This window comes from Microtus oregoni, unplaced genomic scaffold, assembly GCF_018167655.1.
Source record: "Microtus oregoni isolate MIOR12 unplaced genomic scaffold, Mior012 000517F_ref0000260, whole genome shotgun sequence".
NCBI lineage: Eukaryota > Metazoa > Chordata > Mammalia > Rodentia > Cricetidae > Microtus > Microtus oregoni.
Window position 1 is genome coordinate 10,927 of NW_024545048.1, and position 25,463 is coordinate 36,389.

Below are 25,463 nucleotides of genomic sequence, written 5' to 3' on the forward strand. Positions count from 1 at the left end.
CTTCCTTCTCCTGTTGTTCTGACCTTCACCTGCACCTTCACTGGCACAGTGAAGACCAAGCAATCAAATACAAACAAACAAACAAAGCCAGATACAGTTGTATATATCAACAACCCCAAAGTTATGTGGGGGTGGGCAATAGGGAGACAGGAGGATCCCTGGAACTCAATAACCAGGCAGTCTAGCAAAAAGGACAAGCCCCAGGCTCACGAAGAGACTGTCTCAGTCAGGCTTGGTGGCACATACATGTGATCCCAGTACTAGGGCAGCAGAGGCAGTAGAATCTCTGTGAGTTTAAGGCCAGCCTTGTCCACATAGAAACTGTAAACTCTTAAAAAATAAAAGAGACAGAAAATGAGATAGACAAAAGTAGTGGCACACCCCTGTAATCCCAGACTCGGGAGAGAGAGGCAGGAAGATCTCTATGAGACCAGCCTGGTCTACAAAGCTAAAGACATCAGACAACAAGGTCTACACAGAAACTCTATCTCATCAATGGGGGGAAGGGAGGGAGGAAGGGTGGGGGGGAGGGAGGGAGGAAGGGAGGGAGGGGATGGGGAGGGGAGGGGAGGGAGAGCACAAGCAAGCAGGGCAGCAGTTGCACATGCCTTTAATCTCAGACCTTAAGAAGCCAGTCTGGTCTACAAAGCAAATTCCAGGACAGGCTCCAAAGCCAAAGAGAAACCCTGTCTTGAAAAACCAAAAGGAAAAAAAAAAATTAAAAAAAAAGAGAGAGAGAAAGAGAGACAGGAGTGGGTGAGGGTGCACACCTTTGAACTCGGGAGGCAGATCTCTAGATATATAGCTAAGACCCTGTGAAAGGCAAGACAAGGAGACAAACCCAAAAAGAGAGACAGGTATAGTGGTACAAGCCTTTAATCTGGGGAAACAGAGAAAGCAGATCTCTGAGTTAAAGGACAACACAGTAAGTTCCAGGGCTACACAGTAAAACCCAGTCTCAAAAGTAAACAAATAAAAAAAAAGGTAGAGGAAGACTGTTGACATTGACCTCTGGCTTCCATGTGCAGCCATGGGCAATGGCACACGAACACACCTAAGAATAAAAAAATTGGGGGGCTGGAGAGATGGCTCGGTGGTTAAGAGCATTGCCTGCTCTTCCAGAGGTCCTGAGTTCAATTCCCAGCAACCACATGGTGGCTCACAACTATCTGTAGTGAGGTCTGGTGCCCTCTTCTGGCCTGCAGACATACACACAGACAGAATATTGTATGCATAATAAATAAATAAACATTTTAAAAAAAAAATTTAAGCCGGGCGGTGGTGGCGCTGTGAGAGCCGCTGTGCTAGTGTAACAGGAATCAACACAAAATGACTGGTAGCAGTTTGGTGGTATTGTTTTATCCATTATTGGTTTTATACAATAAGTACAAAAAGAACAAATGGTGAGCCAGGCATAATAGTATACACTTGTAATCACAGCACTCAGGAGGCTGAGGCAGGAAAACCATGATTAAGCACCTGAATACACGACAGAGAAAATCTTCAAAGGTAAATGAAGGGAGGTGGCGAGAAGTCTCAGCAGTTAAGAACACTTGCAGGGCCGGGCGGTGGTGGCGCATGCCTTTAATCCCAGCACTCGGGAGGCAGAGGCAGATGGATCTCTGTGAGTTCGAGGCCAGCCTGGTCTACAGGAGCTAGACAGGCTCCAAAGCTAGAGAAACCCTGTCTTAAAAAAAACCAAAAAAAAAAACAAAAAAAAAAACAAAAAAAAACTTGATGGGGGGCTGGAAAGAATGCTTAGAGGTTAAAAGCACTGGCTGCTCTTCCAAAGGTCCTGAGTTCAATTCCCAGCAACCACATGGTGGCTCACAACCATCTGTAATGAGGTCTGGTGCCCTCTTCTGGAGTGCAGACATCCATGCAGACAGAATGCTGTATACATAATAGATAGATAGATAGATAGATAGATAGATAGATAGATAGATAGAACATTTGCTGGGAGCAGAAGGTGGTGGAGCACGCCTTTAATCCCAGCACTCAGGAGGCAGAGGCTGGAGGATCTCTGTGAGTTCGAAGCCAGCCTGGTCTACAAAAACAAACAAACAAAAGAACACTTGTTGATCTTGCACAGTACCTGGGTTTGGTTCCAGCACCCACATAACCTCTTCTGACCTCTGCAGGAACCAGGCATGCATATGCATGTGGTAAGTACTCAGATATACATGTAGGCAAAACATAATTTTCAAAAGGTAAATGAAAGCAAATAAGATAAAAATTAAATAAAGCTACCTTGGTTTTATACTTAAATCAGTTTTCTCTCTCTCTTCTCTTCTCCCCTTCCATAACCCACTTAATCCAACCTCACTCTGCATGGTGTGCCTATCCATCTGTCTTTTGCCCACTGCAGCCACATGGCTCACCGCTGGGGACAAGCCACCTTCGGAGACCTGCCGCGTGGTCTCATGCTGCCCAGGACTGGCTGCTCTTGGGACCCCCTGCCCACTGCCCGCACCGGGGATCCCACAGCAATTTTTAATTTTTCCATTACATATACCCTCTTCTGGTCTCCAAGGGCTCCTGCACATGTGATGCATATAAACTCAGACAGGTGTACACACATACACAAAGAGGATCATAAGCATTTTTTAAAGACTTGCAGGACTTAGACCTGGCAGTAGTGCACTGCATGCCTTTAATCCCAGCACTCAGGAGGCAAAGGGAAGAGGAACTCTGAGTTTGAGGGCAGCCAGGGCTACACACAGAGAAACCTTGTCTTAAGAAAGAAAAAAAAAAGACAAAAACAAAACAAACAAAAAAAAAGAAAGAAAAAGACAATTAGATTTATTGCTATTTACTTTCTAAATCTTCTATCTACAACAAACATCTATTCATTTTGTATTAAACTACACATTTGAACCACCTTTTAACTGGGTGGGGATGGAGAGCTCACTGGTTAAGAAAGCTCTGTTCCAGAAGCCCAGCACCCACATGGTGGCTCACAACTGTCTAAAACTCCAGTTCTAGGGGCTGGAGAGATGGCTCAGTGGTTAAGAGCATTGCCTGCTCTTTCAAAGGTCCTGAGTTCAATACCCAGCAACCACATGGTGGCTCACAACCATCTGTAATGAGGTCTGGTGCCCTCATACTCACGGACAGAATATTGTATAAATAATAAATAAATAAATATTTTTTAAAAAAAGACCCTGTCTCAAAAAATAAAAAGGGGGGCTAGAGAGATGGCTCAGAGGTTAAGAACATTGGCTGTTCTTCCAGAGGACCTGAGTTCAATTCCCAGCAACCACATGATGCCCTCTTCTAGCATAGAGGTGTAATACAGGGGGAATATTGATTGTATAAACTCGATGGTGGTGGCAGCGCATGCCTTTAATCCCAGCACTCGGGAGGAAGAGGCACTCGGGAGGAAGAGGCACTTGGGAGGAAGAAGCAGGCGGATCTTTTTGAGTTCAAGACCAGCCTGGTCTACAAGAGATAGTTCCAGGACAGGCTCCAAAGCTACAGAGAAATTCTGTCTCAAAAAAACAAAAAAAAAAACAAAAAAACAAAAAAAAATTAAAGAATGTAAACTTCTGTAGCCATTATGGACATCCTCAAAAAGCTGAAAGGGTTATGAACCAGCTAACCCAGTCCTAGGTCGGTATAACTTTAAATTTACATACCAAAGATAACACCCTTTGCTATTTATGATGGCCAGGAAACAGAACCAATCTAGATGTTCATCAACCAATGAAGGAAGGCAAAGTGGTGGAACACATCTGGAATTCCTTCGCTTAGGAGGCAGAGGCAGGGGTTCTCTATAAGGCAAGCCTGGTCTATCTGAGCGATGAGTATATGCAATATACACATTCAATAAATTATAACTGGGACCAGAAACAGTGAAATCACTTTTTTGGTGGGTTGTTTTTTGTTTTTTGTTTTTTTTTTGAGATAGCCTATATTCACTACACAGTCTAGCCTGGAACTCACTATGTAGACCAGGCTGACCTCAAACTGCCTGCCTCTGCCTCCCAGTATGCTGGGATTTAAGGCTTGTACTAACCCACCCATAACAATTATCATTTTTATATAAGGAAACTGAGACTCAGAGAGTTTAATTAACTGACCCAGTTTTTTTTTAAATTGCTTTAGAACTGGAGGTTCAATGATATAACATGCACTTAAAATAGATAAGCCCCTGAATTCAGTACTCATCACACTCTTCCTCTTGATCTAAAGCTAGGTAAGTGATGAATTCAGCTTGCAAACCTAGGTCACCTGCTACAGAATCCCATGATTTTCTTTCCAATACATCTCCTCAAGTTTGGAATTTATAAACACTTAAATTATGAAAATAAGGCATTACACAAATTTTATGAAGCTGTTACTCTACCTGAAAATTGCTAAAATGTTTACAGTCCAGAAAGAGGAACAGTTATGTACGCCATACTCTCCAACATGCTGACAAGCTTCAGTGTCTAAGAGAAATGGTTTGCAGTGGGAGAGGTATATTACCAGAGAAAACATGTCCAAGTAGAAATCTTAAACCTAAATCACAGTTAGCAACAAAGATAAGGGCACAACAGGCAATAATCAAGTAATATCTACCAAAAACAAAACTAAACAAAAAAAGAAACATACTTTCTGTTACCTAGTGGACTTTTTTTGTTAATGGTCTTTTGGTTAGTTAGCAAAGCAAGCTCTGAATATGGGACTTAAGTCAGTAAAAGACTTCCTATAGTAAAGATGCTAAATACAGCACTTCAAGTTTGGCCCCAACCCAAATCCACACAGTATTTTACCTCTACTGGGCAAGGAAATCAATCAAAATGCAAAAGTACCTAATAGCAATGAAAGGTGGGTCTCAAATGCAATTAAGACTAGGAAAAAAAAATGCCACCAGGGAAACAATTAAAGTGTTTTCTTTTAACAGTCACTAAGAGCTTTGTTCTTTGTTTGGGTTAAACATTCACAGGCAAGAGGGTTGCCTGCATTATAACCAGAGTACATGTGGAAGTTTTGCTCCCAAGTGGTTGGTGTATGTCACCACTGTGCCTTGGTTCCTGTCATCCAAAGCTCCCGAATAGCTAATGCCTCCCGTCTAGAAACGACTTTAAAGCATTCCTAACAGTCTTTACGTGTGATAACATAAACTTTTCTGACTTTAATTCCCAATCCAAGGACATAATTCCTACAATTAACCTCTCCCTTACTCCAGAAAGGCCACCAACCACAAGGGTTACAACCAAATACTAAGACTTTCTTTAAAAAAATAAATAAATAAACACAAGACTATAACCCAATAAATGGCCCAGCGTTAAAGTATCTACTGCAACCTAAGTTCAATCAATCAAGACTCATTTAGTGGAAAAGAGTTCTCCAGCAAACTATCTTCTGACCAGAGAGAGCGAGCCAGAGAGAGAGAGAGAGAGAGAGAGCCAGTGAGAGAGAGCCAGAGAGAGAGAGAGAGAGCCAGAGAGAGAGAGAGAGCGCCAGTGAGAGAGAGAGAGAGAGAGCCAGTGAGAGAGAGAGAGCGCCAGTGAGAGAGAGAGAATGCGCGCGCGGGCACGCACACACACTAATATGCAGTATTCTTCGATTTAAAAAAGCACAGGAATTCTAGGTCAGGTGTGGCCCACGCCTTTAATCCCACTCGGGAAAAGGAGGATCAAAGAGTAAGGCCAGGTCAGGTATACAGCAAGTTGGTGCCAGTCTGGGTTACAGCCAAGTCTAATGGGGCTCAGGCTCTTCATCGCATCGGTTGGGTGCATGAGACAGGATCATTACTTCTGAGTTCGAAACTTAGACTACATACTGAGTTGAGTTTCGAGGCCAGCCTGGCTACACAGTGAACCTCTGCACCAAAAGTAAAATAAAAATCAAACCAAAAGTAAAATAAAAATCAAAACAATAAAAAAGACCGCTAGCCAATCCAGGTAGGGTGAGAGCTTATAATCTCTCGTTGTGCCCGGCAGGTGGGAGAATGGAAATTCTCGGCGAACCTGGGCAACACAACTAGACCAGCCTCAAAGAAATAGGGAAAAGGAGAAAAGAAAACGAGAGACGCTAAGACCATAAATATCCAGTTGCCAGGAGGCCTTTGTTTCTCTCACATATTGAGACCAGAACTCAATTTCCAGTTGGGAATGGACAATTAGTGCTTAGTGGAACATTTGTAACGAGCCACATAGGAATGAAACTCGTACAAAGCGCCAGGCTCGGCCTTTCTCGGACCCCCAACACAGATCTTAATTTTAGAAAGCATCCAGGCGGACTCTCCAGCTGTTTCTCCGGATTCCCAGGAACTTCTCCAGCCCCCTTCCAGGCAGCGCTCAAAGCCGCACTCCCATCCCAACGCGCTTCCTTCCTCCGAACTTCGCGTCTCTGCGAGCGGCCTCGCCGTGCCGGCTAGGCCTAGGTTGCCACACGGCCTCCTCCTCCCCAAAGTCCCTCCGCTGGGAGCCCCACCGGCCGCGGCCGGCCCCGCAAATGCCGGTCCTATTCTCTCCGGCGACCTGTCCCCTCCGGTCCCCCCAAGCACGCAACGGCCGGGCCCGAAAATGGCGGAGCGCGACCGCCCGCGGCCCTCAGAGGCCCCGGCGCGCACTCACCGTGGGGGGCCGAAATGGGCGCCTAACCGCGAGCGCGGTGTCCTTCGGCGCCACAGGGAATGTCTCTCCCGCCTGGTACGCTTCCCTTCTCCCCACTCTCAATTCCTCTCCTTCAAAGATGCAGCCGCCATCTTCCCCGAGGAGCCACCGAGCGTACGCCTTGCGTCATCACGGCCGCACGGTGTACGTCACGCGCGCCTGTGCCGCAGGTCTCCCGTAGGGTTCATGGAAGAGCATGCGCGCAGGTGAAAGGTGGAGCCTGAATCTCCGGCGCCCAAAGATTTCTGTCGGGGTTTGAACAGGGCCTTTCGCCTTGCTGACTTTCTTCTCCTTGTGAGCTATCATCGATACTCTCAAAAACTTCCCATTTTACCAAACTAAATAACACACCCTTTCAAGCCGGGAGTGGTGGCTCATGCTTGTAATCCGAACACTTACTATAGGCTAAGATAGTCAGAACAGCCAGAGAAACCCTATCTCGAAGAAGAAAAAAAAAAAAAAAACAGAAAGAAAGAAAGAGGCTGAGACAGGAGGATTACAGTGAATTCAAGGCGTATCCTGCAGCCTAGCCTGATTACCTTAGATTATCTCCTAACAACTGTTCTGTTCCTTGGTGTGCACACATACAAAAAGAAAGATACTATAATTAAACCAAGCGGTGGTGGCGCACGCCTTTAATCCCAGCACTTGGGAGGCAGGCGGATCTCTGTGAGTTCGAGGCCAGACTGGTCTACTTCCAGCTAGTTCCAGGACAGGAACCAAAAAAAAAAAAAAGCTATGAAGAAACCCTGTCGCGAAAATCAAAAAAAAAGAAAGAAAGAAAGATATTATAATTAATAAAAAGGATACGGATTTTGCTCCATTGCACTACATAAACTCAGGGTGATGAACTAATGACATGGAGACAGCAGGGTCAGAAGTTCAAAGACATCCTTGAATACATAAATTCAAGGTGTTAGAAAAGACTATCTTTGTATCCACAAAAAGAAACAGAAAGGGAAAATAACTCTACAAAGTAATTTCTTCCTAGCCGGGCGGTGGTGGCACACACCTTTAATGCCAGCACTCTGGAGACAGAGGCAGGCGGATCTCTGTGAGTTTGAGGCCAGCCTGGGATACAAGAGCTAGTTCCGGGACACTCTCTAAAAGCTACAGAAGAAACCCTGTCTCGAAAAACCAAAAAAGCCAGGCGGTGGTGGCGCACGCCTTTAATCCCAGCACTCGGGAGGCAGAGGCAGGCAGATCTCTGTGAGTTCGAGACCAGCCTGGTCTAGAAGAGCTAGTTCCAGGACAGGCTCCAAAACCACAGAGAAACCCTGTCTCGAAAAACCAAAAAAAAAAAAAAAAAAAAGAAAAACCAAAAAAAAAAAAAAAAAGTAATTTCTTGTAAAAAAAAAAAAAGTGTGCCACACCCCTAACCCTTGCTAGCAGCAGCCACACGGTCTAGATGCCCTGGGATTATTGTCCCTAAAGCAAGGACCAAATTGTGAACAAAACCCTTAATCTTAAACTATTTTGTAAATTTAGTAAAAGCATGTAAGGGCTGGAGAGATGGCTCAGAGGTTTCAAGTGTATAATGTTCTTGTGGAGGACTTGAGTCTCCCTTTGGAGCCCTAGCTTGGAACTCAAGATATAGGCCACGCTGACCTCAAACTCAGAAAGTCACCTGCCTCTGCCTCCCAAGTGTTAGGATCAAAGACACACTCAACCATACCCAGCCACCTTTGGCCTCTATATGCACAAGGGCATGCAAGCACGCATGTGTGCACATGCGCGCACACACACAAACCCACACACGAACAGAAACACAGAAGACAGGACAGAAAGAGTAAGAAGCCCAAAGCCTAACACACTAGCTACAGAAAGCTTGCATTAGTCGAAATCATTTTCACTTAACTGATGGAACTCTACAACCCCACATGCTCCAAGGTGTGGAAGTTCTTTTTTTCTCAGTGAATTCAATACTGTAGTCACCTTCCTGTCCTTATGATAATACACCTAAGAAGTATATTTTTAAATCTTTTTTGATTTGTTTTGGTTTGGTTTTTCAAGACAGGGTTTCTCGGTAGCGTTGGCACCTATCCTGGAACTAGCTCTTGTAGACCAGGCTGGCCTCGAACTCACGGAGATCCATCTGTCTCTGCCTCCCGAGTGCTGGGATTAAAGGCTTGCACCACCACCGCCCAGTTTATTTTTAATTTTTCTTTTAATATTAATCAGGGCCTAGTAAGTAGCAAGAACTGCCTTTCGTGTTATTAAAGACACTTTTCCCCCCTTTCCTACGTGTGCCTTTTAGTTACATTTGAATTATGCCCAAAGGAACAGTCAACTGATTGACACCAAGACTCATCTGTTTTGTTTTGTTTGAGACAGGGTCTTTGTTTTTTTGAATTTTTTTTTTTTTTTGCGAGACAGAGTTTCTCGGTAGTTTTTTGGTTCCTCTCCTGGAACTAGCTCTTGTAGACCAGGCTGGCCTCAAACTCACAGAGATTTGCCTGCCTCTGCCTCCCGAGTGCTGGGATTAAAGGCGTGCGCCGCCACTGCCCTGGAGCTCCTGATCCTTTTACACCTACCTCCCAAGTACTGAGAATACAAACTACAAATGACTATTTCAAAGCTGGGCTGTAGCTCAGCTGGCAGAACATTTACCTAGCACGAAAGAGACCCTGGGTTCAATCTCTAGTACTACATAAAACCAGCAGCGGTCGCACAAACCTGTAATCTCAGCAGTCTCGAGGTGGAGGAGGAAGGATTAGAAGTTAGCGGCCTGCTTAGACCATGTCTCTGAAAAGGGGAAACACTTATTTCATATTCTTTTCTATCACATCCCTTTCTGGCAATGATCTTGTTATTGTAACAGCACAAGATTATAAATGTTTGGCCAAGTAAATTCTTTTATAACCCCAACACTCAGGAAGCAGTCAGATTGGTATTAATTCCAGGACAGCCTGGGTACATAGTGGGACCTTGTCTCAAACAAACCAACAAGTAACATACAGATATTTGGGCCAGCAACATGGCTCAACAGATAAGGGTGCTTGCCTTGAACCTGACAACCCAAGCAAGACCCAAATGATAGAAAGAGAACCCATTTCCACTAGTTGTTCTCTGACCGAGACACACATTTTATTATGTAAAAAGACACAATATTTGATTTCTGAATACAAAGTATTCTTTGGATAGACAGTTCAGTAGGTATGCAGGATATGTAAATAAACCTTGTTGACACTTGTCTTAAAAAGGGCTAGATTTACTGCTCACACAAACCCTCCTCACATCCCTTGCATTCTTTCCTGTTCCTGCCAAACTTCCCAGCAGGCCACTGGACCCCCTTTCTTCTCCACACTCCAGGAAGTGAATTTCTCCATGTTTTGCAGCATCATTCTAAGCACAGACAAGCACTCTCCAGGTCTGCTCCATGGCTGCTCCTTCACATGGCATCCTCTCGCTCTTCTCTGTACAGCTCCATGCTGACCCAAGACACTCTCTTCTGTTGCAGCCATGCCTGCTTTGGGACCATTACCTGCTGCACATTTTGTTAGCAGGTTCTTTCCTGGCTCCACAAAACCTGGGACTCTGTGAGTTCAAGGCTCATCACTCCTCCACAGATCATCCTAACGACCTGAACTCATCAGTGATGGAAAACACCTGGCTTCATTTTCTCCCATTGCGTAGCTGTTTCCTTGAAGCTGGCATTGAGCACCACCATCTAGAATCATAGTGGCCTGTTATCACTTGTAGGACTCCATGAGATCTGGCCTGTTAATAGACACTTATGAAAGAAACAGGGAGGAGGCCCACAGGACTCCTGAGCTCTCAAGAATTTTTTTTTTCCTTCGCTCCCCACCTACCCCCAGAAAGGGTCTCATTATGTAGGCTTGGCTGTCCTGGAACTTGCTATGTATAACATCAGGCTGACTTCAAACTCGGGGATCTGCCAGTCTCTTTCTCCCGAGTGCTGGGACATAAGACATGAGGACACCAGGTGTGGTAGTTTGTATGTAACTGGTCCCCATAATCTCATAGGGAGTGGCACTATTTGGTATGGCTTTGTTGGAGTGGGTATGGCCTTGCTGAAGAAGTGCGTCACTGTGGGGGCAGCCTTTAAGGTCTTTTGCTTAAGCTTTGTCTGGGGTCAGTCAGGTGACTTTGGGGTCAGTCAGGTGACTTTGTCAGGGGTCAGTCAGGTGACTTTGTCTGGGGTCAGTCAGGTGACGTTGTCTGGGATCAGTCAGGTGACTTGTTGCCTGGAAAATGTAGCACTCGCAGCTCCAGCACCACGTCTGCCTGCACAATGCCATGTTCTCCCCAAATATGACAATGACCTGAACTTCTGAAGTTGTAAGCGAGGCACCTGAATTAAATGCTTCGTTTATAAGGAATACCGAGCTAGGCAGTGGTGGCACACACCTTTAATCCCTGCACTTGGGGGTGGAGGAGTGGTGTAAAGACAGGTGGGACTCTGTGAGTTCAAGGCCAGTACCAGGACAGGCTTCAAAGCTACACAGAGAAACCCTGTCTAGAAAAACCAAACCAAAGAAACAAAGAGTTGCTATGGTAACCAGGAGGTGGTGGTGTTCACCTTTAGTCCCAGCACTTGGGTGGCACAGGCAGGCAGATCTCTGTAAGTTTGAGGCCAGCCTGGTCTACAGATTGAGTTTTAGGACAGTCAGGACTGTTTCACAGAAAAACCTTGTCTTGGGGGAAAAAAAAAGAGTTGCCATGGTCATAGTGCCTCTTCACAGCAATAAAAACCCCAAGACAATAGGTATACATCCAATGTCCTTTGCTAGTCTCCTTACATAGACATACACACTCACACATGTACACAACACACAAATAGAAACAAAAGGAACTTCAGTGATAGAATTACTCATAGGTACAGTCCTTGTTTAGCATATACAAGGCTTTTTGGTCCAATCTCTAAAGTTGCAAAAATAAATAAGTAAATAAAATAAATATAATTTAGAGTCCAGCAAGATGGCCCAGTGAATAACAGCTGTGGCCACCAAGCTTGATGGCTTGATTTCAATCCTGAAAGTCCACATAGTGGACAGAACTGATTCCTGCAAGTTCTTCTCCACATACGTGCCATGGATCATGTACCCCCTCCCCAGAAATAAAGAAATGAAATTCTTTAAAAAAAAAAATCGGATTTATCTCTCCCATTTGCAACTAGATAAGAACATTCTTCCCCTATACAAGATTTTGTAAAACAGTTTAATTTAAAAAACTACAAACTATATTTACATCAAAAATTGAAATGACAAGAACAAAGAACAACATGGGCTCCAAAACCAAGGTAAGAGATGGTCAACACATCATTCTACCTCACAGGTTCCAGACTGCAGCCCTTGCAAGGTTGCACCAAGAAAACACAGTAACTATGGTCCAATAGTCACTGTGGAAACAGCAACCAAAACCATCACCAAGCCAGCCTTTTCTCTCCAAAAAGCCAAGCTGTTGAGTGTTGGCTCACGCCTGTAATCCCAGCACTTGGCTGAGTGAGGCAGGAGGCGTATCATGAGTCTGAGGACCACAGAGGGACATTATATCTCAATAAAGCAAAGTGACCCAAGTGTCTTCTCCTTCAGCACTCCTGTGTGAGGCTGACCAGGCTGGGATGTGGTGGCGTTCTGAGCAATCTCAGGAGCAGGGTGTGAACATCAGTATTGGAAGCTGCGCTTGGTCTGGATATCATCGAGAATCTGCTGCAGTTCCTCATCTTCAAAACGCCCTTCCAGACTGCAAGAAGACCAACAAACTTAAGCGATTCAGCAACTGCCAGTTTTCCCACACTGTTTTTCAAAGAGGGTTCATTTCTGAATGCAGCTCATTTAGATCTACCACCTTTATTTCTTTAAATTTATTTATTTATTATGTATACAATATTCTGTCTGTGTGTATGTCTGCAGGCCAGAAGAGGGCACCAGAGCTCATTCCAGATGGTTGTGAGCCACCATGTGGTTGCCAGGAATTGAACTCAGAACCTTTGGAAGAGCAGGCAATGCTCTTAACCACTGAGCTATCTCTCCAGCCCCCTACCACCTTTATTTTTAAGCTAAATTTCTTTTCCACATTCTCTTATAAAAACACTGAAAAGTGCAAATATATAAAAGATTTTGTTTGTTTATAAAAGATTTTTAAAAGCCTTAACAGTCAAACATGATTTAAATTTCTGTTTTATTTTAGTTTGGCTTGGTTTTTTTGAGACAGGGTCTCATTATACAATCCCAGCTAGCCTGAAACTCAACAGAGATGGGCCTGCCTTTGCTGGGATTAAAAGCACCAACTAACAAGCCCTGCAATGACCCATTTTTCAGTCATTCACTTGTTGACTGACTTAATGATTGTGTCCAATATCTGATATCACCAATACTACAGTGAATATTGGAATACTTTTTTAGGTAATGGGAAATAGTGCATTGATTTTACCAGACATAGTAAAATTGTTCTATTACTACTTGTGGTGTATCAGAATTCTGTTTCTTATGCTCTTTTATGAGGTGCAGGGAGATCAACTCAGACCCTCACACACACTAGGCAAGAGCTCTGCCATTGTTCCATATACTTCCTGTCAGTATGGTATAAAACCATCATTCTCAGGTTGGCAAGATGGTCCAGCTGGTGAAGTTTGCTTGCCATTAAATCTAACAACCTGAGTTTGATCCTGAGAATCTACACGGTAAAGGAAGAGAACTGATGACCCCAACCTGTCCACTGACCTCCACCCGGTTAATATGACAAATACGCGTGCATGTGCATGCACATACGTAAACAATAAATGTTCAAAACAAAACAAAACCCTTCAAACTACTGCTCACAGCTCCCATCTGGAATCCCAGCTCTTGACAACTGGAAGCAGGACAATCAAGAGCTCAAGGAAAGTCTTGGCTACCTGAGACTGCCAACAACAAACAACAAAACCACCCCCCAAAATCATCTCTCAAATACCATAAAATTACATTCTTGTTCATTTCATCAACTCAAATATTAAATGTACAACATTTAGATCTAGCAATTTCGGTTAAAGAAATCTATACAACACAGAGAAAACTTGTCCCATCTAGTACTAACCTTGGAATCAGAGCTTTGGACTCCTCAGCAGTCTCTGGGCAAAGATTAGCTAAACAGGCCAACTCAAACTTATGTAGCTTTTTCTGGAGAAGCAAGCTGTTTATAGAAAAAATAAAAATACAAAAAGATAAACAAGTGAGGGAGTGAAACAAGAATAGCAATGGGGAGAAGTGAGTATGATTAAAATATGTTCTATACCGTATAAAAATGTCAATGTCATATTGGAACCCTTTCTTATGCATAATTAATATACACTAATAAAAGGCAAAAAAATCAAACATCAAACAATGATCAAAGGCAAAAAGAAGACCAGTTGAAAAAAATATTTACAATCTTTGATTATGGTCATGTGAGCAATAGAATCCCCTTTGAATCACTTCCTATCCCTACCCCTGCAAAACAAGTTCCAGAAAAGAGAAAACAAACAAAACACAGCAGGCAGAGCCAAGGAAACTGACAAGAACATAGCAGGGTTAAGAGCATTGATGGCTGCTCTTTCAGAGGGCCCAGGTTCAATTCCCAGTACCCACATGGTGGCTCACAACTGTTTGAAATTCCAGATATAGGCACTCATATGGTACAGAGGCAAAACACTCACACATAAAATAAAAATAAATTTAATAAATATTTTAAAAAATGCCAATCACACCTCATGAAAAGCTCAAAGGCCAAAGAAGCCTTCCTCTGGAAACTGACACTCTAGCTCTTTGGCCTACCTGCTAGACTTGATAAGATAATGTCAAAAAACACAGGGGTTTGACTGGCTAGTCTATTAAGAATGCTGACATGAAAGTAACTTTCCTTTAACTTTATCTTCATTTTGTTTGTTTATTTATTTATTTATTTATTTTTCAGGGCAGGGTTTCTCTGTAGCTTTTGGAGCCTGTCCTGGAACTAGCTCTTGTAGACCAGGCTGGCCTCGAACTCACAGAGATTCGCCTGCCTCAGCCTCTTCCATGCTGGGGATTAAAGGTGTGTGCCACCACAGCCTGGTCTCCTTTAACTTTAAAACAAAGACACCAAATTCTGCTCTGTGCAAATCTAGGTGGAAACTATATCTCCAGGATTATAAAATAAGGCTTACTAAAATGAATCTGATTTCAAAATGACATATTAAGAAGTTATGTTTGGCCAGGTGGTGATGGTAACACACCTTTAATCCCAGCACTTAGAAGGCAGAGGCAGACAGATCTTTTTTTTTTTTTTTTTGAGACAGGGTATCTCTGTATAGGCCTAGCTGTCCTGGAACTCACTCCATAGACCAGGCTGGCCTCAAACTCACAGAGATCCATCTGTCTCTGCCTCCTGAGTACTGGGATTGAAGGCATGTGCCACCACTACCCAGCAAGGCTGACCTTTATAATGAGATTCTGTCTCAAGAAATAAATAAGTAGGTTCTGGAGAGGTAGTGTAGTGGTACTGGCCACTCTTGCAGAAGAGGACCCAGGTTTGGTTCCCAGCAACTATCTGTAACTCCAGTTCCAGGAGATTTGACCCTCTTTGGGACTCAACAGGCTTCTGCACCCACTTAATGTACATATATGCATTTAGACAAACACTCATACACATAAAATAAGCAACCAAATAAAATTCTATCTGGGATATAATGGTATAGTGTGCGGTTAGCATGTACAAAGTACACCATAACCAGATAGGTTAAAGTCTGAGTGGTTAAATGGATGGATAGATGAGATAGCCAGGATATAGACAGATGAAAGAAAGAAAGAAAGAAAGAAAGAAAGAAAGAAAGAAGAAAAGCGGGATTAGAGAGAAGCCTCAGCAGTTAAGAGAACTGACTATCTTCCAAAGGACCTATATTCAATTCCCAGCACCCAGATGGTGACACACAACCATTCATAACTCCAGTTGCCTCTACAAACACCAAGCATAAATGTGATACACAAATTACACATGCAGGCAAAACACTCATATACTTAAAATTGTAAAATATAAACAAAAAATAAAAATAATCTTTAACATAAGTTTGTCCATACATATCAGCAAAGACTTTTTTTTTTTTTTTTTTTTTTTTTGATTTTCGAGACAGGGTTTCTCCGTAGCTTTTGGTTCCTGTCCTGGAACTAGCTCTTGTAGACCAGGCTGGCCTCAAACTCACAGAGATCCGCCTGCTTCTGCCTCGAGTGCTGGGATTAAAGGCGTGCACCACCACCGCCCGGCTCTGCAAAGATTTTGATGGGACTTGAAGCCTCCAATTAGCCCCCCCCCCTTTTTTTTTAAACAGGTTCTGCCTATGTAGTCCTGGAACTTGCTATGTAGACTAGTAGCCTGGACTCAAACACTCAAGCTCACAAAGATTCTCCTGTCTCTGTCTCCCAATTCTGGAATTAAAGGCATGTGCCACCACACCAGGCTCTGGTTTTCTTCAATGTGTTTGTATATGGTTTATTTACTTAACTGTGTGTGTATGTGTGAGAGAGAGAGAAAACATGCATAATCAGAGGACTTTTGGGAATTCTTTCTCAGAGCTTCTGGTACATCTGGCTTTTTACAGCTAAAGTCATAAGGCTTACACAGAAAGCACTTCTTTTTGTTTGTTTTAGTTTTTCCAGACAGGGATTCTTCTCTGTGTAGCCCTGGCTGTCTTGAAACTCTTAGACAAGGCTGGGCATAAACTCAAAGATCTGCTTACCTCTGTCTTCTGAGGGTTAAAGGCTGCCCTACCACCATCGGACTAGAAGACACTTTTTACCCACCGAGCCATTTCACTAGCCCCATTTTTGTTCGTGTTTTGAAGAAAGGGTCTCAAGGAGTCAAGGATGGTTTTGAATCCACTACTGAGCTAATGATGACCTTGAACTCCCTGATCCTATTGCCTCTACCTTTCATGAGAATCTATATTAATAAAACTTTTAGGTAGGGCTGGAGAGATGGCTCAGCAGTTAAGAGCCCTGGGTGCTCTTCCAGAGGTCCTGGGTTCTGAGTTCCAGGACCCACACGGAGACTCACAACTGCAATTCCAGTCCTGGGGATCTGATACCCTGTATGGCTTCTGTGGGCATTGCATGGCGCACAGACATACAATCTGGCAAGCCAGGTGTGGTGTGGTAGCGCACGCCTTTGATCCCAACACAGAGGCAAAAGGATCTGTGAGTATAAAGCCAGCCTGTTCTATAAGCGAGTTCCTGAACAGCCAGGGCTATTATACAGAGAAACCTTGTCTCAAAGAAAAAAGAAAGAGAGAGAGCCACCTCATAACACATATGCAAGTAAATTTTGTCTTTTAACTTATTTTTGGTACTCACCTACGAACACTGGCAATGGTCTCTCTATTTTTGAAACGACTGAAACGGGCTGTATAGTTCAGGGTTTTCATGAAAACCTCGGAAAGCTCCTGCTCATCTTCTGCGCTCTCATTCTGCTGCTTTCGATGCTCCAGAAGCATGTGAACTTCAGAGTTCAGGAGTGTCTCCGCTGTTTCAAACTCTGCAAGAGCAAGTGTGAACTCAAATAACTCGTTCAAAAAGCACACCTTTAGTCCCAGCACTTGGGAGACGGAGGCAGGTGGATCTCTGAGTTTGGGGCCAGCTGGGTCTACACTAGCGAGCTGCAGGACAGCCAGAAATACAAAGACTCAAAACCAAATGAACAAACAAACAAACACCAAACCAAACCAAAGAGAGCTGGAGAGATGATTAGGAGGTGGTGGCGCACGCCTTTAATCCCAGTTCTCGGGAGGCAGAGGCAGGCGGGTCTCTGTGAATTCGACGTCACCCTGGTCTACTAGAGCTAGTTCCAGGACAGGCTTCAAAGCTACAGAGAAATCTTGTCTCAAAAAAACAAAACAAAACAAAACAAAAAAAAAGAGTAGGGTAGATGGATGTCCACGATTCCAAAAACCCGAGCGTGGAATCTACTAAATAGAACCTTTCTCCAAGGAATTAACTAAATAAACTATGCCAAGGTTCATCTGTGCCACGCTGACCTGTGCGTATCCCTTCGCAATCGTAAGCCGTGCCAGGACTAACCAGGGAGCGAATAACGACTATAACAAGGACCATGTCACCTCGGAGTCGAGCTGTCCCGGGTCCCACCTTTCGGAAAGATGAGTTGAGAGGCATCTTCTTCAACGTCTCCAGCCCGAGGATCACTGCCGCCAGCCGCCATTGTTTTAGGATGTACTGCCGCGGACACACCGCCGGAAACGGAAGCCGAGAGCGCGGGACTAACACCCTATACCTAGGAAAAGAGCCAATCCGGTTCAGGGGCGGGGCCAGGTGGAATGGGCGGGCCCTGAGGAAGCGGAGTGGGCCGGGACCTAGAAAAAGAGCCAATCCGGCCCAGGGGCGGGGCCAGGTGGAATGGGCGGGCCATGAGGAAGCGGAGTGGGCCCGGACGAATAGGTCGGGCGGGCGAACCACGCACGGAAGCCACGAGTCTAGGCTCGTCGCGCGAGAAGCGCTCTCAGGTCTCAGTCCTGGTGGTTCCCGGTCGTTAGCTGCGGTTCTGTACTGCCGGCTTGGACATGAACTATTTATTTTCTCCAGTACGCCCTTGCCGTAAAAACCGTTTCAGGAGAAAAGGATTAAGAGAAGTGCAGGATTGAGCTAAGTGGCTGTCCCAAGGAATCATGGGAGCTGGGTAGGTGACTACAAAGACATACTGGAATGTCTTTCAGTGATTTAATTGCTGGGCAAGAGGATAAGGAGTTGAGGAGAGCGGTGAGTAGTGGCAGGTGCCTTTAATCCCAACAGTTGGGAGGTGGACGAGAGGGTCTGTGAGTCCAAGGACAGCCTCGTCTACGTAGTGATAGTTCCAGACCAGCCAGGGCCACAGAGTGAGACCCTGTCTCAGAAACAAACAAACAAAAACAACGTTCAAGAAGAGCTTTGACTATATAGCAAATTCCATGGTTCCATGGCTACATACCACCCTGTTGCAAAATGGGGTGAGAAGGCAGTTAATTGTTTCTAGTGTACTTAATAATTCTGAGCAGGTAAACTAATATTGAGAATCTCCTAGTATGTCTTTTGGGACATTTGAATGATAGTAGAAAGTTAAATGAAAAGTGATGCTGTTTTCAATACAAGAGAAAAAAGTTTGTACAGTGAACAATGAGGAAAAAAAAAGCTTTCCCAGTACTTGGGACATTAGTAACAATAGTAAACTCTGCTAACATAATTAAAAAAAAAAATGGATTGAAAGGGTTGGAGAGATGGCTTTGTGGTTAACAACACTGATGGTTTGTTTGTTTGTTTTTCAAGACAGAGTTTCTCTGTGTAATGGTCTTCACTGTCCTGGAACTCACTCTGTAGACCAGGCTGGCCTTAAACTCACGGAGATCTGCTTCTGCCTCCCAAGTGGCACCACCAACTGACTCAAAGTAAATCTTTTTTTTTAAATGATTGAAAACTGGAAGGTGGTGGCATACACTTTTAATCCCAGCTCTTGGGAGGCAGAAACAGGTTGATCTCTGTGATTTTGAGATCAACTTGGTCTACAGGGCAAGTTCCAGGACAGCCAGTGCTACACAGAGAAACCCTGTCTCAAGAGACAAAAACAAGAACAAAAAAATGGGGCTGGCTAGATGGTTCAGAGGTTAAGAGCACTAGCTACTCTTTCAGAGGTTCTCAGTTCAGTTCCTAGCAACCACATGGTGACTCACGACCATCTGTAATGAGATCTGGTGTGCTCTTCTGGTATGCAGGCATACATGCAGACAAAACGCTGTATACATAATAAATAAATCTTTAAAAAATGGATTGAGCTGGGTGGTGGTGGCACACGCCTTTAATCCCAGCACTTGGGAGGCAGAGGCAGGCAGATCTCTGTGAGTTTTAGGCCAGCCTGGTCTACAAGAGCTAGTGCCAGGACAGGCTCCAAAGCTTCAGAGAAACCCTGTCTCGAAAAACTTTAAAAAAAAAAAAAGGATTGAAATATTACCAGTCAAATGTGCATTTTTAATTAGGTGGGGTCATACTTACGAAGGCACACAGACAGAGGAGGTCAGAGAATAATTTTGTGGAGTTGGTTCTCCTTTCACATTTATTTATTTATTTTTTGATTTTCGAGACAGAGTTTCTCCGTAGCTTTGGAGCCTGTCCTGGAACTAGCTCTTGTAGACCAGGCTGGCCTCGAACTCACAGAGATCCGCCTGCCTCTCTAGTGCGTGCTGGGATTAAAGGCATGCGCCACCACCACCTGGCTCCTTCCACCTTTACATGGGGTTGAATGCTATCAGGATTGAACATCAGTTCCTCTTATCTACTGCATCATCTCACTGACCCAAGAATAGGTAGTCTTTCTGTTGTTTGTTTTTTGTTTTTGAAGACAGAGTTTCTCTGTGTAACAGTCCTAGCTGTCCTGGAACTAGCTCTTTTAAAACAGGCAGGCCTCGAACTCACAAATATCCACCTGCCTCTGCCTCTCAAGTGCTGGGATTAAAGGCGTGCACCACCACCTCCAGGCTTACTTAGTCTTTTGATTTTAAAGTAAAAATCAATTTTACGAAATTGCTATGTATCTATATTTGTAGATACATAGCATTGGTTAAAATAAATGGTTATCTAGTGTTGGCAGAGCTTTTTAACCAGTTCACAATGCTCTCCTGAACTGTATATAAGAACTTCACAGCAGGGGCTGGAGAGATGACTCAATGGTTAAGACTACTGAATATGGTATAAATGTATCCCTTAAAGGTTCATATATTGGGAGTTTGATCCTCTACACTTGGAAGTCAGAGCCAGTGGGACCTTTAAGAGGTGGGAACTGGAACTGGAGAGATGGTTCAGTCACAAAAGTGCTTGTCTTGCAAGCCTGAGGACCCAAATTCCATCTGAGAGTTTGGAGAATATAGATGAACAAGGAAAGAAAAAGCAGGCTCCCTTAGATGTAGCTTCCTGTTTCCAGAAGGTATTGAGAAAAACCACAGGAACGCATGGAGACAGGTATCTAAACAGGACCACCCGTAGTGGAAAGAGGAAATCCCAAGGGCCTTATAAAATACCCAAGCCAGAGTCCACTTAGGAATTCTGACTTGGGCTTCTATCCCTACAGGAAAAAACTGTTACTTTCCCTTTCTCCATGATCAGGCTTCTGTCTTTCCCAGATGTTCAAATCCTTTGTCTGTATCAGGGAGTGAGCTGGATGGTCCCCTAGATGGCCACCAGCACCCTTTTCATAGAACCTTAGAACACACATAAAGTGCTGACAATCCACGCTTTGGGGAGGAGGAAGATAGACACAACCCCTAAAGCTCACTGGCTAGCCAGCCTAGCCTAATTGTAAATAAGTGTGCTGTGAGACCTGCTTCAAAGGCATAGGATGGCCTTCCTGAGTGTGACATCCAAGGTTGTTCTCTGACCTGTACATGGATATGTGTACACACACACACAGATGAGGGTGCCCAGTGAGTAAAGACACTCGCTACCAAACCTGACGAGCTGAGTTTGATTTCTGGTATCCACTTGATGGGAAGAGAAACGTGACCCCCCAAAAGTTGTCCTCTGACCTCCACATATGCACCATAGTGCCCTGAACATGTGCGTGCACACACACAAAGTATATAAAAAAAATTTTAATGAGTTTTTCTTTTTAAAAATTTTTTTAATCTTATTTATTTATATTTATTGGTTTTTCGAGACAGGATTTCTCTGTAGCTTTGGAGCCTGTCCTGGAACTCACTTTGTAGACTAGACTAGGCTCAAACTCACAGATCCTCCTGCCTCTGCCTCCTAAGTGCTGGAATTAAAGGCGTGTGCCATCACCACCCAGCTTTTAGTGACTTTTTTAAATAATGAAGGCCTGATAGAATGTCCCTTAGATCACTGGGACATACCTTTAATTAATTAATTAGGAATTAATGTAGTTAGTACTTTTTGCACAACAGACTCTGAATTTCATCTTTACACATGTTTTCTGTCTTACATGCGTTCCCCATGATGCCATGTATTGTGAGGTCCCTAACAGAGCGCCATGCCATTTGGCTTCCAGAACTGTGAGGATCTGGAGGTTAATCTTGATAAGTAACACCGATTGCCAATTTGAATGGCTTTTATCCACTGAACCATCTCCCCATCCTGTAGCTTTGGAGCCTGTCCTGGAACTAGCTCTTGTAGGCCAAGCTGGCTTCTCAGATTCGCCTGCCTCTGCCTCCATCCTTGTTCTTATCAAAGATTCTGGCATTGTAAAATCTAAGAAATGCACTTTTTATTATGACACAGCATAGTTAAATGTCATTTTGGCTGTTTTAAAAACATTTTAGATTTAGTTTACCATTTTATGCATATGACTGTTTTACCTGCACGTACATCACTCTTCTTCAGGCCTGTCATCTAGTTAGGATGGACTTACCCTAGCAAGGATTTGGAGAACTTGTCCTATCACAGTGCTGAAGTGAGTAAGACATGACGACCAGAGAGAATGACACCATTGACCAGAGAGAAAGAAACCATCTTGGAGCCGGGCGATGGTGGCGCACGCCTTTAATCCCAGCACTCGGGAGGCAGAGGGCAGGCGGATCTCTGTGAGTTCGAGACCAGCCTGGTCTAACAGAGGCTAGTTCCAGGACAGGCTCCAAAGCCACAGAGAAACCCTGCCTCGAAAAACCAAAAAAAAAAAAGAGAGGCAGGCGGATCTCTGGGAGTTCGAGGCCAGCCTGGTCTACAAGAGCTAGTTCCGTGGACAGGCACCCAAAGCTACAGAGGAAACCCTGTCTCGAAAAACAAACAAATAAATAAATAAATAAAAATAAAAAAAAAAAAGAAACCATCTTGGAGGTCATATTGCCTCTGACTAGGCAGGCCTCTTGTAATAATCCGCCCCGCAGATTATTATTATTTTTTAAAGAGACAGAATCTTCACTGTGTAGTCCTCTACACACCTAACTGATTGGGATATTTTTGAAATCACTTGGAATGGTGGTATATACTTTTAATGCCAGCAGCTGCTGAAGGCAGGTGGATATGAGAATGATGAACAAGGAAACAAGGTAACTGCTAATCCCTGTTTCAGATATCAAGTCACCTGGTTACAAAGAGGCAGAAGACAGTTTTTTGTCCATTATGATTTATTCTCTACAATACTTCATTCAAGACTTTGATGACGTGTACTCAGAAGTTATATAGCCAAGAGGCAACCAACTGTAATACAAATAATGGTCTGAAGTCTTTTCAGTGAAGGCCATACAGTCTCTTCGCTTTGAGGAAACAAAATAAAAAAGTAAAAATAAAGAACACAGTTTTGTAGGCTTCGGAAATCTTAAAAGAAAGTAACACCAAGTTAGTGAAACTGTAGATATTAACATAGCGTGGAAAACAGAGGCTTGTGCAAAATATTAAAACTAACACCCAAGACTTCTTTTGTATAGATGATTTTTTTAGTATAAACTGTAAAATATATGTAACGACTCAACTACAAACCTTTCGTGAAGAAAGGGTTTCTAACATGAGTTATTTTAACATTATGAAGCGAAAATGTTTAAAGAACCTCACAGTGGAAACAACCCAACACTGACAAACTCTAGTGATCAAAGACATTCGCTTTTAGCTCAGGAAAACAAGGACAATTCATAATTACAGAGTGTGTCCTAGCTGTGGGTATGATGAGACAAGCCAACTTCCCAGACCAAAAGGCACACACAGCTAGGGATGAAAACAAATTCCAAACCAAGCCAGCAGAGTCAGGCTGGTTCGTAGTAACAGTGGGGACCTCTGCTAGTTTGAGCAGCCTAGTCAAAGAAAACACTGGGCAGCAAGCAGTCCCCCTTTCCTCAGCCATCACTTACTGGCCCCATACTGGCCCCTCACCCCACTACTTTGGTCAATGTGCAGAAGGCAGCTTAGTTCTAGTTCAGAGTGCCACCTCCCAATGCAAAGCCCACGTGTGGACAGTCCTGAGAGCCCTCTGCCACATGTCCCCACGAGGTGACCATAACTGTGCACCTTCTAGACTTCTTCCTGAAATGGTCAGGACAGACACCAATAGAGCCCATTTCTTCTGGGCCAAATAGTTTCTCCTCGCCTGACTCCCTAGTCCCCTTGACAATTCCAATGCTGCACTTCTGTGGGACACGAGGGGACATGCAGGGAGTCAGGCTTCTTCACTCAGCGCAGAGCCCACTGCAGTGTGAGGCTGGGCTGAGCCAGCCAGGTTCATGTTCACTGATCTCCCACCTTCTTGGGGTCCTATATTTTTCTGTTTGTTTTTTAAGTGGCAGGTATTCTACCCCACCATCAATAAAATAAAAATATATACTATACATTGGAAAACAGATAGGGGCAACATTTCTACAAGAAAAACAGGCTTGAGGAGCATGGCACTATAGATGCTTGCATGACCAGTCTCACCGAGAGTGCTCAGAGGGTGAAGTTTAGCACCATTTTTTTTTTTTGCATTTTGCTTTAAATCTTTAGGAATTAAACACAACTCTTAACATAGAACGCCTGAACAGTAATGAGTGTAGCCCTATGTACCAATACTGTTGGACAAATTGAAGAGGGTGGCTCAGTCCAGAACTGACCACCCTGACATCAATCCATGGCACCTGAGAGCACCTGCTGTCACACTATAACATCACCTTCATTGCCCTCAGCAGCAAGAAACCATGAGACCTCTTCATCTTTATGTATGTTAAGAACCACACCTGGCAGTAAGGGGCATGTATCCTGGGCATTCCAATGTAATCAGCACCCCCCTCATCCATTCCAGGTCCTTGAACACACCTGGCACAATTGCCGGGCCTCCTTTTAAAACATCCCAGGAACTTGAGGGTGATGCCTATAATCACATAGGAAGTACCCCTTACTTCCCTTCCTCCATTCCTGGCAGAAGAAACTCAGATGATCTTTTTGACTTGAAGATTTGCCCATTTTAGAAAGCCACACCATCACATCAATTCTGAAAAAGAAATCAAAACATATTCACTGACTCGAGGCCCATGTGCCTCATGAGTTCTCTATGAACATTGCTGATCCCAGCACGCCATCCTCAGAGCCTTTCTTCCAGCTGGCCGTCTTCCTTCGAGCTGCCCGAGCAGTGCCCTTTGAGACAGCTTTCAGCACCCTCCCTAGTCTCCTTGTACTATGCATTTTGCCACCAAGTGAGTGAAAAGAATTTGCTGACAGCTATCCTGGAATGAGTAAAGATGGGAAAGGGAATGTCAGGGTTTTAAATGAGCAACACGAGCAATTGACATTTCCACTGGTGAGGTGAGAGTCCCAGTGCGGTAGGCAAGTTGAGGGTTCACCTTGTTTTATTACACAGCTTTGCTCTCGAGTCCTACCGAGGACTGACATAAGTCTTTCCACTTCTGCAGGCAAATGGGAAAAAAAAGGACCCTCAGGATGTTTGCCTGTGAAGAAAACCAGCTCAGAGACCCTGGAAGCTCTCCTGTGACAGTGTGCTCTAAAGCCCAACCCAACCACCTGTTTGCATGTCTGTGCTTCTGAGAACCTCGATGCAACTACATAGGCACTGCTACCAGAAGAAGGTTGAGGTAGCCGGTGGTGAGGAAGAGATCTCTCCCTTTCACACCTGCTTATGACAATGACATCAGGACCTCTAGGGCATCTCCATTCCATTCCTCAGCAGGCTATGCCACAGAGCTCTGTTCAACACCAGGAGATCCAACGTAGGAAGAGTACTGCAAAGTCCAGCTGAGAGTCAGGTAAGCATCAAAACCTTCCAAGCTTCCTGCACAATGCAAGGCCATCCAGCAGGGACTTCTGATCTTGGTGCAGTTCTCTTGCCCAGGACTCACAGGGGCTCATGGTGCCCCGCATTCAACCCTTACATGGTGTTCATTTATGAAGCATGGAGGTTGTGATCAACTCTTGGTACACAATAAACTGGAAGTTTTAAAAA

At 44.1% G+C, this 25,463-nt stretch overlaps 1 protein-coding gene across 1 annotated transcript; it reads right to left on the reverse strand.

Moving 5' to 3' along the window:
- Positions 1–11,767: 11,767 nt before the first annotated feature.
- LOC121445752 (DNA-directed RNA polymerase II subunit RPB4) lies at positions 11,768–17,797 on the reverse strand. The gene is made up of 4 exons (XM_041647897.1): positions 17,696–17,797; positions 16,907–17,087; positions 13,644–13,739; positions 11,768–12,311 (listed from the first exon to the last, which is right to left on the reverse strand). Exons 1-4 carry the CDS (start codon positions 17,766–17,768, stop codon positions 12,233–12,235), a joined length of 429 nt encoding a protein of 142 aa, XP_041503831.1. The 5' UTR covers positions 17,769–17,797; the 3' UTR covers positions 11,768–12,232.
- Between the last annotated feature and the right edge of the window lie 7,666 nt (positions 17,798–25,463).